This window comes from Heterodontus francisci, chromosome 27 (assembly GCF_036365525.1).
Source record: "Heterodontus francisci isolate sHetFra1 chromosome 27, sHetFra1.hap1, whole genome shotgun sequence".
Taxonomy (NCBI): domain Eukaryota; kingdom Metazoa; phylum Chordata; class Chondrichthyes; order Heterodontiformes; family Heterodontidae; genus Heterodontus; species Heterodontus francisci.
Genome location: NC_090397.1, coordinates 56981753 through 56999529, shown reverse-complemented (window position 1 = coordinate 56999529; position 17777 = coordinate 56981753). Strand labels below are relative to the sequence as shown.

The following is a 17777-nucleotide window of genomic DNA, read 5'->3' as shown; positions in this document are numbered from 1 at the left end:
CTCTGCTTTCACAGCCATGAACTCAATGAATGGCAGAACAGGCTCAAGGGACTGAATAGTCTCTTCCTCTTGCTATGTTTTCAAAACCTCTCACTATGTCCAGAGCGAAATCATCTCCACCACCGCCACCCCCTCCTCCTCCTCTCCCTGCATTGTTCAATGTCCACACCATGCCCCTTCCTCCACGAGGGACACTTCAATACAACAGAGGCAGGAATAAGGGGACAGTAAAACAATAAAAACAAAGTCAAAGCAGCGGCAACTATCAAAACATTTTATTCACATTTGTCCCAAGCCTTTGTGATATTTTCATGTATGTTAAATGCACATCTGTGAAGCTGAGACAAGATAGTGGGTCCCTCCTTGTGGGTTTCACCTGGGTACAGGATGGGTTAAACACAGAGCAGCTCCATTCCTTCCTTTGAGTTTTTCCACTTTATTGAGACATTTGTAGGCTTTTAAAAAAATATAATCTGGCAATTGCTCCAGAAGGTCACCTGTCTGTACCAAGAGGTTTGGAATCTGTCCCAGCCATTAGCCATTATGACTGCCACCAATCTAATCCAATGCCAGCTACATCGCCATCCCCTTCAAAAGGAACAGCTCACACTACGAGGAACACAGGACTTGCCACTGTCGGAATATTCGGAACACCTTGCTGGACTTTTCTGAAAGAGACTGATGGCAAAGGACATGAACATGACTTGCTGAACACAAGCATAAGGCAGGATACACAGCATTTGTTACTCTGCACCTCCCCATTTAGAAACTGACAACCATGTGAAGGGAGAGCACAGAGTTTTACAGCATGTCTTAAAGCTCGCTGCTTTTGTGGGGGGGGGGGGGGGAAGAAAGAGGGGGTGCGGGGAGCACAGTTGGCGAGAGGGCTGTGATCACTGGGATTTCTATGTTGGTGACATTTCCAAACAGGAGAAAACAGCTGAAGTTGTTTTTATCTTCAGAAACTGCAGCAGACCTAGCTCTTCAAACGTTCATCCTAAAATGTTTGGCTTGGTGCTGAACCTGGTGAATAATTACAGCCTGATGGGTAAAAGGTGGCACAAAGCACTTTCTGTCTGACCACAGGCCAACAGGACAATGCAACAACCCAGGAGAGACAAAAATCAAGCACAGCTCGGACATTCCCTTGCCCCCACCTTCCATTAAAACTAATGAGGATTCAAACTCTTAGCATCAACAGCTTTTTAAAATGGTGATTGGCAGCAGTCCACAGCACTGTTAGAATGTAGCCAGTGTTTTGAGTTCTTATGGATGCTCAGTATCCCAACTGGACCTCAATGATAAAATGATGCTCAAACTGGACAGGTCATCAATAGAATAGACCTAAATGCTGCTGTTCTATTGATTGTCTGGCATGGGATGTCACTACTGCTAATTTAAAACCATTTCTCGGTTTGCTCTCCTGACTCCACTCACTTTGTAGGTTGCCTACCATAGTCAAATAGCCTGCTAGAACTCCCCACCTAGAATGCCAACAGCAGTCAAATAGCCTGCCAACACTCACTGTTGAGGCACACGGTCACTAAGCTGAGGTAGAAGCAGGAAAGCTGCAGCTCTGGAACCATATTCAGGAAGGTATCCATCCCTTCAGGGAAGGAGGGATGTGAATTGGCAGCAAAGGGGCAAAGCTAACCCCTTGAACTTGCTACTTACAAAGCTGTCCGAGCCCTCATTTGGGCTACGGGATCTGTTCAGTGACAAGAGAACCCGAAGCGCCGCACTCCACCCTGGCTCCGTCTTCTTGGGTGAACCAGGCCTGGTTGAGGCCTGTTCTCCTGGCTCTGGGTTGCATGGTCTCTCTTCTGGTTTCAGCTTCCTCCTAATCCACGGACACCAGTCCCTGTGCTGGGAGACAGGGTTGAAATATCCCCGAATATTATCCTGTAAAAGAACAAAACAGAACTATACAAAGTCACCTTGAACATACTGCTCCGAAATTCTCTGACTTTTGAATTATATTTATTTCTATCGATCTTCTCCCAAATGCTCCTAGCTGTAGTACAGTTCCAAGGGTACCAATCGCCTTCTTGTAACTCTCAAATGGTCATTATCCTTGCGTGGCTCTGGTCAGTTGTTTGAACATAGGAACAGGAGGCAGCCATTCAGCCCCTCAAGCTCGCTCCACCAATTAGAACTTATATTTATACAGCCCCTTTAACGCAATAATACATCCCAAGGCATTTCACAGGAGCATTATAAAACAAAGTATCACATTGAGCCACATAAGGAGATATTAGGTCAGCTGACCAAAAGCTTGGTCAAAGAGTTAGGTCTTGAGGAAAGCAAGGTGGAGAGGCAGAGAGATGTAGGGAGGGAATTCCAAAGTTGGGGCCTAGGCAGCTGAAGGCATGGCCATGAATGGTGCGGTGATTAAAATCAGGGACGCTCAAGAGGCTAGAAATACAGGAGCGCAGATATTGGAGGGTTGTGGGGCTGGAGGAGATTACAGAGATAGGGAGGGGCAAGGCCATGGAGGGATTTGAAAATATGGGTGAGAATTTTAAAATCAAGACGTTGTTGACCGGGAGCCAATGTAAGTCAGTGAGCACAGGGGTGATAGGTGAATGTGACTTGGTGCAAGTTAAGACATGGGCAGCAGATTCATGAGATCTAGCTGATCTGTACTGCAACTCCATTTTCCAGCCTTTGCGCCATATCCCGGATACCCTTACCCAACAAAAAATATCAGTCCTGAAAGCTTCCATTGTCCCCCAGCATCCACAGCCCTTTGAGGAAAGAGACTTCCAGATTCCTATGACTCTTTTGGTGAAAGAAAGTGCTTCCTTATTTCACTCCTAAACAGCCTGGCTCTAATTTTATTTTATCTACACTACTGAATATCTTTTATCAAGTTAACGCCAAATGTCAGACAGCAGATGCAACCCAACATCCACTCGCAGGCACTGAGGGTAATCAAAACTCCTTGTTGTTTCCCTAGGTTGAGATCAAATACCTCAGTACAAACCAGGGCCCAAATCCCAGCACCTTCCTAGTCAACAACACTCAAGCTACTTACTGCGGAGCTCACAGGGACACCAGCAGAATTAATTGTCTCGTTATGTTGGCAGTTTTTAAACACGTCTTTTTTTTCACTGCTGGATTCATAACTATCAGTACAGAATGAAACTACTTCCTTTTGTTCACTGCACAGCTCTGGGAAGAAATGAAGTCACTGGCAATGAAAGGCTGTGGTACGTCCTGACAATGCTACATAAATCCCAATAGTTTTATAGCACCAGGCAGAAGGCATCAGTCTTGCATCTCATCTGACAGACAGCACCTCCGACAGTAGCGTCAACCCAGATTAAATGCTTAAGTGGAGTTTAAATGTACAACTTGCATTTATATAGCGCCTTTAGCGTAGTAAAACATCCCAAAATACTTCACAGGAGCGTTAAACAAAATTCGACACTGAGCCACATAAGGAGATATTAGGACAGGTGGCCAAAGTTTAGATCAAGGGAGGTGGGTTTTAAGGAGCATATTAAAAAGGAGAAGACGGAGGGACAGAGGCGGAGAGGCTTATTTATGAAGTTCCAGTGCTTAGGGCCCAGGCAGTTGAAGGCATGGGCACCAACAAAAATCAGGCATATATGAGAGGTTAGAACTGGAGGCACTTCTGACTCTGGAGGAAAGATTGGTACTGTTGAGTTAAGCAGATTCCAATATAGTGCAAGTGCTAACACTATGATTCTGAGTGGTGTGGATTTGTCAGTGTAAAAGCTCCGTTTCACAGTACTGCTCAGTGTTCCTCCACGCTGCACATCCACTACTTACTGAGCTGGTGGACGAGGACAGACGCAGTCGCTTGGGCTTCCGCTGCGGGCTGGAAGGCATGTCCCCCTGACCCATACTTCGAGTCACTGGTCGCTTGTTTCGCAAATGTGGACTGACAGAGTCTAACTCGCCTCGATCGACTAGAGTGGGACTGTGGACATCTCGACTCCGCGTGCGAGCCCCAATGGGCGAAGTGCTGGTTTCATGCTGATTAAAATAAAAAGCGTTTTAGAAAGAGCATCTCCCCTTACACAAAGGATACCACAAACTGCTGTGTGTCTGTGTGGAATATATTTATGTGATCAGGATTATAGATGACGCTTGAAGACCCACAAACAGATCTAGATGCACAATGGATTGGACTGACGAATGATGTTTAACTTACAAAAGTGCAGTGTAATTCATGAGGGCAGGGTGAATTCTGAACATAAACATGCCCTTTATGGAAAAGTACTAAAGCTGATGGAAAAAGGAGAAAGGATGTTCTACTGCATAGATCTTTAAAATGTCCATGACCAATGCTGTGAAGCAATAGCTAAAGCAAATAGAGAGCACTTATAGCATATAATAAAAACAAGAAATGCTTGAAATACTCAGCACGTCTGGCAGCATCTGTGGAGAGAGAAGCAGAGTTAATGTTTCAGGTCAGTGATCCTTCATCAGAACTCTGATGAAAGGTCACTGACCTGAAACGTTAACTCTGCTTCTCTCTCCACAGATGCTGCCAGACCTGCTGAGTATTTCAAGCACTTTTTGTTTTTATTTTAGATTTCCAGCATCTGCAGGATTTTGCTTTTATTATATTATGCACTTGTACAAAACCATAGTCAGATCGGAGTTACAATTCTGTGTCCAGTTTTCATCTCCTCACATGGTTGATATTGAGGCTTTGGCCATGGTGCAGTGGAGGGCCAGAGATTAACATCTAGTTTAAAGCACCTTCGTTACCAAGCTAGGCTCAAAGAGCTGGGTCTCTACATTTAGTGAAGTGTAGGCTTAGGGATGATTTGATCAAGGATTACGAGACGGTGAAAGGAATAGATTATGTTTGTATAGACAGTTTATTTCAATTAAATAAATCAGGGAGGACCAGGGTCACAATATCAACACTTGCAAGGCCAGAACCAGGGTTGTAAACAGTCTATCTGCCTCTCCCAGTTGAGAGACACAGCCTGGATTGTCCTACGTTTATATGTATATTTGTGTATGCGTGCATATGTGGGTCTCTGTGTATGCATCCATGTGGGTCCTCGTCAACCACTACCAAAAAGCATATTAGACGGTCATTCATTTCACTGCTGTTATGAGACGCAATTATGGAATAGCTGCTGTGTTTGCCAACATTGCAGCTGCTTCACTTTAATTAATTGATTGCAAATGAAACTTTGAGACACTTCAAAACAAAGTGCTACATAAATACAAACAATTAAAGCAGGTGAATTGGCTAAAGTCTATGACTGGGAAAATTGCACATTGTCCAAGGAGACAACGGAAATTGATTGGCTGCTATGCAGGCAAATCTGGCATCCAGTCTGTGCCAGCAATGTGTTGAATGACCGGTTAATATCAAGGAGGGAGTAAATTGGAGAAAATCATAACACAGAAGTCTACAAGGTAAAGAGAAGATTAGTGCACCTGCTCGCTGCTCTGTGACTGAGCAGCATCCTGGCTTCGCGTGATCATTCTGTGGGGAGACATTGCAGGGGGTGTTGGTGTTGACCTTTCTGGCTTGTTCTCCTGTGGGGAGATACTGCAGGTGGGAATGTCAGGATCACTAGCTGGGCAAACGCCGTCAATCTGTTGAAAGCTCCACAGACCCACCTTCCGCAAGCAGCAGGAACAGGTGATAACTGGCAAGTGGAGCAATTCTGAGGAAGGACTAGTAACATTGGAAAAAAAAAGTAGAAAGAAAGAATTAGACAAGTGTGGTGGAGGGAAGCCGGTTTAGAAATAGATGCTGGCTCCCACCCCTCCATCCCCAGTGGCTCAGTTGTGAGGTGCATCACCTAATGGAGTGCAGAGCCACACAAACCAACAAGGCCCAGCATGTTTTGTCACACCTACAGAAATTTAGTTTTGACATCCACCAGATCAATCTTTTGTCATCCACAACTGCAACTTTCATAGTTGTGAGCACAACTAAAACAATTATCTGTACATCATATTGCGGTTTGTGGGACCTTGCTGTACACAAATTGGCTGCCACATTTCCTACACTCCTAAAGCACTAGATTGGCTGTAAAGTGCTTTGGGGCATCCCAAAGTTGTGAAAGGCGCTATATAAATTAAAAAGTCTTTCCCTTTTTCATGAAAGCGGTTTGCAAATAAAATTAGTTCCGTTCTTTAAAAATTGAAAAAGAGCTTGAATTCCCAGTTTTGATGCACCTGACTTTTCTCCTGACTATAATGCTGCCTTCAACGCCTTAGTCAAACATAAGGTCCAAAGTTTCATAGCCGATCACTCAAATAGTCTGACCTCATCCAGAGCGACAGCAGAGGTTCTACAATTGGCCTCAGTACCCCTGGATTGGGGGGGGGGGGGGGTTGCACAAGGGATAAGTCAGGATTGGTGATTCTCTCATGGATGAGCCCTCTGTCTCGCCTTGCTCATGAAGAACAGCCATCAAAAGGTGATTAAAAGGCAGCCAATACCTGTGAAACTGCATCCCAGCATGAATCAGTCAGGGGGAATTTGAAGGGATAAGGGGAGTGAGAGGGGGATGATAGATCATCCCATTCTAGCAACCGTGCCAATGTTAGGGGAGGAAAGGATCAGATTTGGCAGTGATGCTCCCCAAGGCCAACAGCCTGTCAACAATCTGTCCAGGCTGAATGTCTGCTGTGAGCAGGGTACTGGAGGGCAATACCCATGGAACTGTACCCCAGTATGAGCTTGCAACTTCAGAAGAGGAGCAGGGTGGTTGGAGCAGGGGAAAGTTGTTCTCAGATTTAGCAAACAGACCCATGACAATGACCATGCAAGAAGCTGCTAATTCACTTCCAATTCTCACCCAGCAGCCCAGCCAGATAGAGCGAGGATACAGGCAGAAAGGTGGACAGAAAGAAGATCTGTACTGCTCTTCTGCCCAGGACTGTCAGTCACAGTGCCACACTTCAATTCATCTTCTACCAACTGCAACATGGAACTGATGGTTTCCTCTGTGATGGTCTGTTCAAAAGAGAAAAAAGGTCAGAGCTGCACTTACTGAACAATTGCCACTGATTCTGAATCAGTAACCAGACGCTGATCACAGGATCATTAGATTCACAACTCCCATCATCTAATCCAGGGTCAGAAAGCCCTTTGCACACCTACAGGTGATGTGTATTGAAAATGACTGGCTTAATAACACAGTAATGTGAAATAAAAGTCCAGTAAACTGTGATCCGAATCAGGAATTTCTCTGAATAGAAGACAGTTGAGGAGAGCTCATGGCAACATCTACAGCAAGAAATTCCTTCACGACTGTCTGCCCGCCCCTCCTGAAGGTGCTGGAGCAAAGCAGAGTTCCACGGCCATCAAAAGGAGAGGAGGTCAAGAAACTGCTCCTTTGCCACACTAAAGGTTTCACCTTCTTTCTGCTCCCTGCGTCGAAATGAAGGCTTATCGCACTCTCTGCTGCTCTAAACTCTTCTTTCCCCAGGACCTCAGAACTGTGGGACATCTCACTAGCTCCATTTTACCCCTTTTCCCAACACATTAAAAGCCTGGCTTGATAGCCCCAAACCACTATATCTTGCACCAACCTTGATACTGTGCATTATTAGTCCTTTGTCTTGGTCTCTCAATGCAAAACACACATTTATCATATAAAATGCTTAGGTGGGGGGGTGGGATTTTGTTTTGGTGTGATTTATGTAATTCTTCCAAGCTACTTAGACTCATTGTGTGGAGTCATCTTCAGCTTCCTGTGACAGATACATTCTTCTACTTTAATCATTACAGCTGTGGATAGGATGGAGAGAATGAGGTGCGGAGTCAAACCTCCACTCGGCAACAAGAAATGGGGTGAAAGCAGCTCAGATGAAGGGGGCCCAAAGCCTGTGGAACTGTATCGTGGCAAGGTGTCAGGGGGCAGGCAAGGAGGCAGTGCCAATTTATAGAACTCACCATGTCTTTAAGGTCGTCCTGCTTGATAGCCGGTAAGTGGAATTCCAGCGAACACAGACTCTTGAAACGCTCAGTCACCCCGTGCAGGAGGGCTGCTGGTTCATTCAAAGGTAAAGCCCAGAACCAATCTGCCAGGTGTAGATGAAAGAACAAGTGAGTCACCTACAGGGGGCAACCCCTAACCTGCTCCAGCCAGGGTTACTGCGGAAGGGCCCGTCTCAGGTCCAATTGCTGTTGATCAATGTTCACATGTACACACAATCTCCTGCATGCACACTTGCTCGTAGAACAAGTCAGTTGGATAGAGGGTGAAGCAGTGAAGTGTCTGCATGCAGAGACATTTAGAAGGAAAGCAAGAAATCACTAAAAAAAAAATTTTTTAAAGCAATTTTTTTTTTAAATAAATCGAGGTGCCTGATTTTCCATTGTTTGGAGTTCAAGCATGTGATGACCACCACCCCAACGCTCCCAGTCTCCCACGGAATAGTCACCCGCATTTCAACACAGGAGAGAAAATTAGTGATAGACAAAGGAGAGTGATGGCCTGCAGATATAAAGCTTCAATTACACCATGAGTAACGCAGAAAATCCTACATGTTCACTTCCACCTCACCTGAACAGGGACTATCAGGCCAGAAGCAGAATTTCTCATGCGCTGTTTTCAATCCTTCATGCAGTCCAGTGACCCTCTCTTTATCTTAAAGATAAAATCACACAAATAAATGCAACAGATTTTAATAGAAACAAAGTAAATCCCCTTAACAGCCTCAATCCGATCAAGGAAAACCAGTCACTGGGGGAGTAGGAAGGTTCAAATATGGGGCACGTTCTAAATTCAGAGTATCAAGGGGAAAATTAGCTGGGACCTTACGACTGAAAGAATATTAGAATCATGGGCTTGAGATATAAGTGGATGTATTCTTGCAGACAGAAGGGATTGGGGTTTATCAGGAGAAAGGTGCAGAAGATGTACTCCTGCATAGTTCTTGTCTCCATATTACAAAAAGGATATAGAGGCACTGGAGAAGGTGTAAAAAATATTTACAAGAATGATACCAGAACAGAGTGGACTTGTCAGGAAAGATTGAATGGGCTAGGGCTCTTTTCTCCAGAAAAAAGACTAAGGGGTGACCTGATAGAGGTCTTTAAGATTATGAAGGAGTGCAATAAGATAAATGCAGAGATGTTTTCAAACAAGTAGTCAAATATAAAACGGTTACTAATAAATCCAACAAGGAATTCAGAGAAAATTCTTTACTCAGAAGTTTGAATGTGGAACATGCTACCACAAGCAGCGGTTGAGTTGAATGGTATAGATGCATTTAAGGAGAAGCTAGATAAACGTGAGGGAGAAAGGAATAGAAGGTTATGCGGATAGGGTGGGAGGATGCTCACGTGTAGCATAAATACCGGCATGAACCAGTTCGCCAAATGGCCTGTTTTTATGTTGTGAATTCTATGTAATTCTTGAGAAGGAGCTTTTATCAACAGAGCTAGAGGGTTTTGTGATAAGAGATAAGATAGGGCCAGATAAGATGAGAAGGCAGATGACAATCAAGGAGGGACAAGCTGTAGACTTAAATAAAAACACACACAAACTTACATTTATTGGCGTCCAGGGTTGGATGCAGAGTCGTGCACAGGAATGCCTGACAGCTACAACACTTCAACATGTCACACTCAATGTTGGTCCAGCCATATTTGGCACACTGCAAAGGGGAAAGCTCAAAGGACATCCCAGCCCACTTGAATGAGTATTTTTGTCAAGGGAAAATGCTCAGACCACTCATTCGATTCTGTGTTCATCCACTGCATGACATTCTCCCTGCAAGGCATCTTTCTCCCTGTCTGTCTTAGAATAAGTTGCCTCCAATATGTGCAGGATGGGAGGAGCACAGGGCATTTTGTCCATATAACTTGCGGAATGTACAGGAGGAAAGGGGAAGAAGTATAATCACCTCTCGCCCCAATGCCCGCCATCCCTACAACAGCTTGACTGCATCTAGAAGCTTGGCATGTGGACCACTACAGGTTCAGATTCATGAATTACTTCCTTTCAGAGCAGTGCACGGAGTGGGGAGCAGGAGTGAGCACTAACACAAGGGAGGATGCAGTTTGCCTGAAACTTTTCTTAAATTCCCTCCCAGATCCACTTTCTGCCCCCATCCGCACACACACACTCCAGTAACCTTGCACAAATGGCCAACATTCATTGTGAACCTTGACAATGAGCACGGGTGGGCAATCCGACCACGTGGGGCATCTGAACTGTATCAGATCTCAGCCGACAAATCCCACCCCTTAATTTTCCAGAGTTGCTAGATAACCATAAAGGTACAGGAACCCTGGCTGCTTTACCCCCCCACCCACCTAACAGTGGTTGGGAACCACTGTTCGAAGTTAATTAGCTAACTCAGCACAAATCATGTTGAACCTGTGGCCTTTCTGGTTAGTATGGTTCAGCACCACACTGGGCAGTCCATTATCCACTGGCACTTAATATTCAAATTCACCACAAGATTTCTCAAATAATTTTCTGCTCTTTCCCTCATTATGATACAGCACAGGAGGCTGTCACCTTCTCTTTCGTGGCCGTTAGCTCCAGTTGAAGAGTTATCCATTCTTTCTTTTATCCTATTCTCTTGTAGATGATGTTATTTTCTTTGCCACAATAGCTTCTTGTGGTAAAGCACTTCATATTCCAATTATCCACTGTGTGAAAAGATGCCTTTTAACTCCATCCTTCATTCTCCCAGTCAATACTCTGCAGTCTCCAAACTTTTACTATTTACCTTCTTTGAAAATTGCCATTAGATATCCCTTAGCCTTCCCTGTTCCAGTGAAACATAGGAACATGAGGAGGCCATTTAGCCCTTCAAGCCCATACTGCCATTCAATGAGATCATGGCCGATCTATGACCTAACTCCATCTACCCGCCTTTGGTTAACAGACTTAAAATTAATAATTGATCCAGCATCAACTGTCATTTGTGAAAGACAGTTCCAAACTTCTGCCTCCCTTTGCATGCAGAGTGTTTCCTAACTTAATTTCTGAAAGGCATGGCTCTAATTTTTAGGCTATGTCCCCTAGTCCTAGAATTTTCCAATCAACAGAAATCGTATCTATATACCCTATCTGTTCCCGTTAATATCTTGAAAACTTCAATCAAATCACCCCTTAATCATCTAAATTCCAAGGAATATAACCCAAAGTTATGTAATCCCTCTACAAAAAAATTAACCCCTGGAGTTCAGGTATCCTTCTCAAATCTACACTGTACTCCCTCCAAGGCCAATATATCCTTCCTAAGGTATGGTGCCCATAACTACTCTCAGTACTCCAGGTGTGGTTTAACCAGGGCTTTGTATAGCTGAAGCAGGACTCCTCCCCATCCCCTGCCCCTTGTATTCTAGTCTAGATATAGTAAGACCAGCATTCAATTAGCCTTTTTGATTATCTTTTTGTACCTGTGCAGGGTAGTATATACACAGATTCTCCCCTCATCACCACCCCAAGTCTCTTTGGACCTCCACAGTTTCTAGCTTTTCACTATTTAGAAAGTATTCTCATCTCTATTTTTTAGATCCAAAGTGAACGACTTCACATTTGCCCATCTAAAATCCATTTGCAACAATTCTGCACACTTAATCTATCTCTTGGTAATTTTATGCTTCCATCTACACTGCTTACAATGCCACCTATCTTCATGTCATCAGGAAATTGGATATGTGGCTCTCTATCCCATCATCCAAGTCATTAAAACAATAGTGAATAGTTGAGGCCCGAACACAGATCCTTGTGGGATGTCACTAGTCATATCCTGCCAATTAGAATACATGCCCAATATCCCTACACCCTGTCTCCTGCTACCAGCCAATATCCTAACCTAGGTCAATAATTTGTCCTCAATTCCATGAGCTTCACCTTTAGCGAACAGTCCCTTATGTGGGACTTTATCAAATGCCTTTTGGAAGTTCACATAAATAATATCTATATAGACATTTCCTATCCACTACTTTAGTCACCTCTTCAAAAAATTCAGCAGTTTCACCTGGCAGGCCCTACCTTTTACAAATCCATGACTTCTCTGGCTCTGATCATCTGAAAATTTAAGGTATTTGGTAAATCGATACTTATAGACTCGAGTAATTTCCAGACAACAAATATGAGGCGAGCTGGTCTATAATTCCCCATTTTCCCCCTCACCTTTCTTAAATTGCAGAGTGACATGTACAATTTTCCAATCTAAAAGTAATGATTCCTTAACCAAGAGAACTTTGGAAGATTATAGTTAGGGCATTTGCAATGTTCTCACCTACAATCTTTAATACACTAGGATGAAAACCATCCCGTCCTGGGGATTTGTCACTCTTTAGTGCCACGGTTTACTTCATTACTGTTAATTTGTCTACATTAATTTTGGTGAGTCCTCAACCCTAGTTTCCATGTGATATTCAGCATGCCATCCTCTTCCTCTACGGTAAATACTGACAAACATGTCCGCCATTTCCTTATTTTCATTGATAATGTCACCATTATCAGCTTTTAAGGGGCCCACATTGCTCCTGCCCACCCTCTTTTTCCTAATATTATTGTAAATGTTTGTGTTGATTTTGATATTCCTTGCATGTCTCTTTTCATATTCCTTTTTGAAGCTCTTACCATCTGTTTCATCACCCTTTACTGCTCTTTGTATCTATCCCATTCGCCAGGACCCGTGCTTTTTCTTTGCATTCTTGTAGGCTTTCTTTTAGTTTTATGTTCTCTTAACCCTTTAGGCTCCAAGGTTTTTTTTTTGGTAAGTAGAGCTCTTGACCCTAAGGGTATAAACTGGTTCTCTATCACTTTAAATTCTTGTTTGAACACCTGCTACTGATTTTCTGTTGTTTTACCCATTAACAAATTTATCCAGTTTACGACTAACAGCCTCTGTCTCACCAGTTGAAGTTGGCCTTATCTAAATCTAGAATTTTAGTAGCTGTTTTGCATTTCTCTTTCAAACACAGCATTGAACCCAATCATATTATGATCGCTACAAGATAAATGCTGGCACACCATTAGGCTGTTAACTAAAACTGGCTCATTGCCCATTACTAAATCTGATGTGGCATGCCCCCTTGTTGGTTCTAGGACATATTGTTGCAGAAAACTATCCTGAAGAAACTCAAAAAAAATTGCAACTTTTCTGACATCAGATTGTCTACTTATCCCAACTATAATGGAGTTAAAATCACCCATTGAAACCACTCTGCCTCTATTAACACAATCTAACATGACATAGCTGCTACCAGGGGGCATATGCACAACTCCCACTGCAGTCGTAAATCCTTTTGTATTTCTTAATTCTACCCATAAAGTCTCCACTGCCTGCTTCTCTGTCATTGCTTATCATAGATGTAATTTCACCCTTAAATCACTAATACTACTTCTCCCCCTCTACCAGATTCCCCATCCTTCCTGTAGACCTTATAATCTGGTTTATTCAGTTCCCAGTCCTGATCATCTTGCAACCATGTCTCAGTAGTGGCTACTAGGTCACATCCTCAAAGTTGAATTTGCACTTGCAATTCATTCCATTTGTTCCTTATACTCTGTTTGTATAAAGCTCACTTATTTGGACCAAACAGCCTAACCTGTCCCATGCTCTAATGTTTTTCCCTCACACATTTATTTCTCTTTCCTCCTTTAATTATTTTATATCTTTTAGGTTTTCCTTCACCTACATTGCCTAAAGCAAAATTTCTTTCTATAACTCTACTCTCTTCATTTGCTTTAGAATTATTTATACTACCTTTTCCACCTGAGCCCTCTGCATTTATTCATTTAAAGTTCTTGTGACATCCCTATTTATCCTTTCCATTAGGACCCTGGTCCCAGCCTGATTCAGGTGGAGCCCATCAAATGGTACTGTTCCTTCCTAGGAAGTTCAGCTAGCATTCTGACTGTCTGACAGTCTTTATCCTTATCCTCTCAGACAGCAAGTATGTTGCATCTATTGGATAGGATCAGTTGCTGTGGATCTTCATTCTATTTCACTCAGGTTCCCTTTACTCAGGAGGGTACAGAGCGCAATAAACCCCTTCTGAACCAGAGTGTCTCCAACTCGCACTTCAGATCAATGACTGAGTCAAAGAGATTCGAGGCAGAGACATCTACTGTCGACATGTCCACTTGGGAGTCTTGCTGCCCACAAGCTCCCACAAAGTGCAGTCCAGACACACAACTTACTCTACCATATCGGAATCTGGATTTATAGATAATTTTTTTTTTTTTTAAACTTTAAGCCCATTTAACTGTTTAGCTTATACCAAAACACAAGCAAAACTACCAAAAACACTAACGAATATAAGTACTTATCCGTAACTTACCCACACCACTACACACTGTGCTGGCTTGACCATTATGCAATTTTTGAGTCTTTCCCTGTTTGTCTGCTGCTGTTGACTCTTATGCACGGTTTAAATAAATTATATTTCTATATAGGTCCTTAACCTTAAAACAGACTAAAAGTCTAACTTGCACTTGGTGCTAAAACACAACAACATTTTAAATACTTAGTGCCCAAGCTTACACAAACCACTACAAGTATTAAAGGCAAAAAAGCACCTCCTTCCCCATCAGCGCCAAATTCTTACTCTTACCAAATTCTGAACTTCCCACTCTGCTCACAATGCACACAGTTAATATTGTAAATTGTGGTTATGCTGTGTTGTGCTTGGAAAAAAAAAACAATTTTCCAAGCGTTCACACTATTCCTCTCATTCCAATAGCTGTATAAGAAGATCTTTGACACCAAGCCATACAGGCATGGATCTGTGACAAGTTTGCTAGTATCTACCAGTGCTGCAATTTGGGAGAGGCGGGGGGAAGACGTGGCAGCAAGATTGACTACCACTCCCTGAGTTAGAGAGAGGGAAAATTATTGATGATCCAGCAACTAGAATTTGCAGCACAGAAACAGGCCATTTAGTCAAACTGGTCTATGGCACGTTTAGGCTTCACACAAGCCTCCTCACACCCTACTTAAACTCACTGAGTCAAAAGGATGAACACATCACATCCAAGCCAAAGCACTAACATTGTGTGAATATGCTTCTCGTCCAATACTCTTAATTCAACACCGCAAAGAACTCCCATAAGTAAGTGGTAACCACCAGCATTTTAGCTGGACATTGCAAGGCTCAGAATGCTCTCTCTACTCAAGTGTAGAAAGTTGGAACCTTTAATTCCACCATTGAGAGTTCACACTCTAATAATTAGCACTGAGATTTTGCACGCTCACCACTGCAATTTAATGACGACATTGAAGGATATTGTGAAAGTTTCAACCCGTGAGAAGAAAGCTTCTTTATTAGCAGAGTCACAGGGCACTGGCGATCCAGATAAATCACAGCCATCGGGTGATTCAGGGATAGAACCTGTCTGATCACTATGAAACAAAAGGATAATAGTCAGAAACCAACGTACTCTGCTGTTCAACTTACACTGAATAGCTACAATGCTGGCCCTTTTACTACTTCATCAATGGCAATAACTTTATATTTGTCATCAAGGTAAAGGAAGTTAGCATCAGCCTTGGCTTAGTTGGTGACACTCTTGTTGGAAGATTATGGATTGAAGCCTCACACCAGAGACTTAAGCACATAAACCAGGCAGCATTCCAGCACAGTACTGAGGAAGCAACACACTATCAGAGGGGCCCTCTTTCAGATGAGCCCTTAAACCGAGTTCATGTCTGCCTTCTCAGGTGGGCGTAAAAGATCCCCAGCACTATTTTGAAAAAGGGCAGCTTTCCCTATTGTCTTGGTCCAAGGAACAAAGCAGAAAAATAAATCAGACACCAGCACTCTCCACTGTTAAATTCACACTGAAATGACTACAATGCTGAATTATAATCAGGATTATGTGTTCAAATCTCTGGAATGGGACTTGAACCCACAACCTTTTGAATTAGAAACGAAGCTACGATCTGGTGGGAATCTGGCTCCTTCGATATTTCACTTTAGCAACTATTAATGAGATGATTATTATCCTGAATAATTTTACTGAAAACCAATAGATCCAGTGGGACGGGTCCATGAGAATAGGCCCCCAAGGTTATCAGTCATTCCCAGAATCCATGCCCGACAGCGCGCGGTAACTTTACCGCAAAAATCAATAACTCCGATCGCTGTACTTACGTCTTTGCGATGCTGTCGGATAGTAGCTGCCGCACTTTCTGCGGAGTCTCAGCCACATTTTTGCTGTTGGGTGATGGAAAATCACTATTGTTACCGACCGCCGCCATCTTTGGTCCCGCACTTATCACCATCCCACCGGCTACGATGTGCAAGGCACAATTGTTCCGGATCCCAAACTTTAACCACAACTGATGATCAAGGCGAAATCTTCAACAGAGAGGGAAAGGTGGAGACTAATTACAAATCTATTTGAATATTTTCTGAAACAACGAGAGACATCAAATTAAATAACACTTTTCGACCAAAATAATTATTTCACTTGAAATAAGTAGGTTACCTCAACAAAAGAACAACATATCATTATCGGGTGATTAAATTACTTTTCATCCGCCAAAACAAAATTGTGCAGAACTCTTAAGACTTTTTCAGTTTTATTTTCTGGCTGATTTTTCTTCTCTTATCCTGAAGGTGACTCCTTGCTGAGGTGAATCCCGTGGGACTAGCTGCCTTCCAGTATCGAGGGTTGAACCCTCCATGATTGTCCTGAAGTCTCCAGGAATTGAAAAAAAACCCTTTCATTTATATAGTGCCTTGATATCCCAAAGTGATTTACAGCCAATGAAGTACCTTTGAAGTATAGTCACTGTGATAATGTAAGAAACACAGCAGCCAATCTGTACACAGCAAACTCCCACAAACAGCAATGTGATAATGACCAGATAATCCGTTTTTGTGATGTGAATTGTGGGATGAATATTGCCCAGGATACCAAAGAGAACTCCCCTTCTTCCTCAAAAAAACACCACAAAATCTTTTACATCCTCTTGAGAGGGAAGACTGGGCCTCATCTTAAAGACAGCAGCATTGAGCACTCCATCAGTACTGCACTGCAATGTCAACTTTGATTTGCTTGATCAAGTCCTGCAGTGAGACTTAAACTGACAACCTTCTGTCTCACAGATGAGATTATTACCCACTGAGCCACAGTTGAAATCTGTCTTAGTTCTCGGGCCTTGCTGTGAGCAACACAGAAGAAAAATCATAGTAGCGTTAAAAAAAATTACATGTTTTTGTTCATTTTCTTTGAGTATTTTCATTTATTACTTATAAAAATAAGACCTGGAGGGAAAAAGGTAGTTTGACAAACAAGAATCATGTTATTGAGTCTTGAAGCGTATGTTCACTTCCAGTTGGTGTGGGAAGATGGTGTGGCATGAGGATGGACATGTTAGATGACCAATGATGGGGGTGAGACAGAGGGAGGTGGTATGTTATGTAATGAAACCTCGAGGAATACATCCAACTTGAGTTGGCAACCCTACTGGCATCTCACTGATGTGGCCATTACTCACGTTTGAATCTAGGCAGTGACAGCCGATTGAAGATGTTCCAGGAGCAACCACCTTCAGGTTTCCTTTCCAGGCAATGTGAGACAACTTGTTGACCTCCCCCATCGTCCCTGTTAAGAACTCCAGTGTCAGCCGTTACAGAGTGGGTATTACTCTCGCTTATGAGTCAGAAGGCCACATAATGCAGTCTAACAGATCAGTACTGCATTGAGTGCTTCGCTGTTAGAAGTGCTGTGTTTTGATTCAGATGTTAACCCAATACCTTGTCTACCCTCTAAGATGGATGTAAAATATCTCAAGGCACTATTTCAAAGAACAGCAGGAGAGTTCCCTTGATT

At 43.0% G+C, this 17777-nt stretch overlaps 1 protein-coding gene across 3 annotated transcripts; it reads right to left on the bottom strand.

Moving 5' to 3' along the window:
• Positions 1-260: 260 nt before the first annotated feature.
• Positions 261-16644, bottom strand: zc3hc1 (zinc finger, C3HC-type containing 1). Of its 3 annotated transcripts, none has more exons than XM_068059424.1 (11): positions 16428-16637; positions 16091-16297; positions 15225-15339; positions 9513-9663; positions 8523-8606; positions 7910-8037; positions 6810-6967; positions 5434-5677; positions 3799-4005; positions 1675-1923; positions 261-678 (listed from the first exon to the last, which is right to left on the bottom strand). In XM_068059424.1, the coding sequence occupies exons 2-11, from the start codon at positions 16219-16221 to the stop codon at positions 610-612; spliced, it is 1536 nt and encodes a 511-aa protein (XP_067915525.1). In that variant the 5' UTR covers positions 16222-16297; positions 16428-16637; the 3' UTR covers positions 261-609. The 3 variants fall into 3 exon arrangements, with proteins under 3 accessions (XP_067915525.1, XP_067915527.1, XP_067915528.1); XM_068059426.1 differs by having other exon boundaries at positions 1675-1902; positions 16428-16628; XM_068059427.1 differs by lacking the exon at positions 9513-9663 and having other exon boundaries at positions 15193-15339; positions 16428-16644.
• Positions 16645-17777: the final 1133 nt, after the last annotated feature.

Excerpts from the sequence above, each read along its gene's own strand:
- zc3hc1 (XM_068059424.1), bottom strand. The coding sequence starts at position 16,221 with ATGGTGATAAGTGCGGGACCAAAGATGGCGGCGGTCGGTAACAATAGT. Across the intron at positions 6,968-7,909 it reads AGGACGACCTTAAAGACATG|ACCATCACAGAGGAAACCAT; the intron begins GTGAGTTCTATA and ends TCTTTTGAACAG. Across the intron at positions 5,678-6,809 it reads CTATCTGGCTGGGCTGCTGG|TCCTTCCTCAGAATTGCTCC; the intron begins GTGAGAATTGGA and ends CAATGTTACTAG.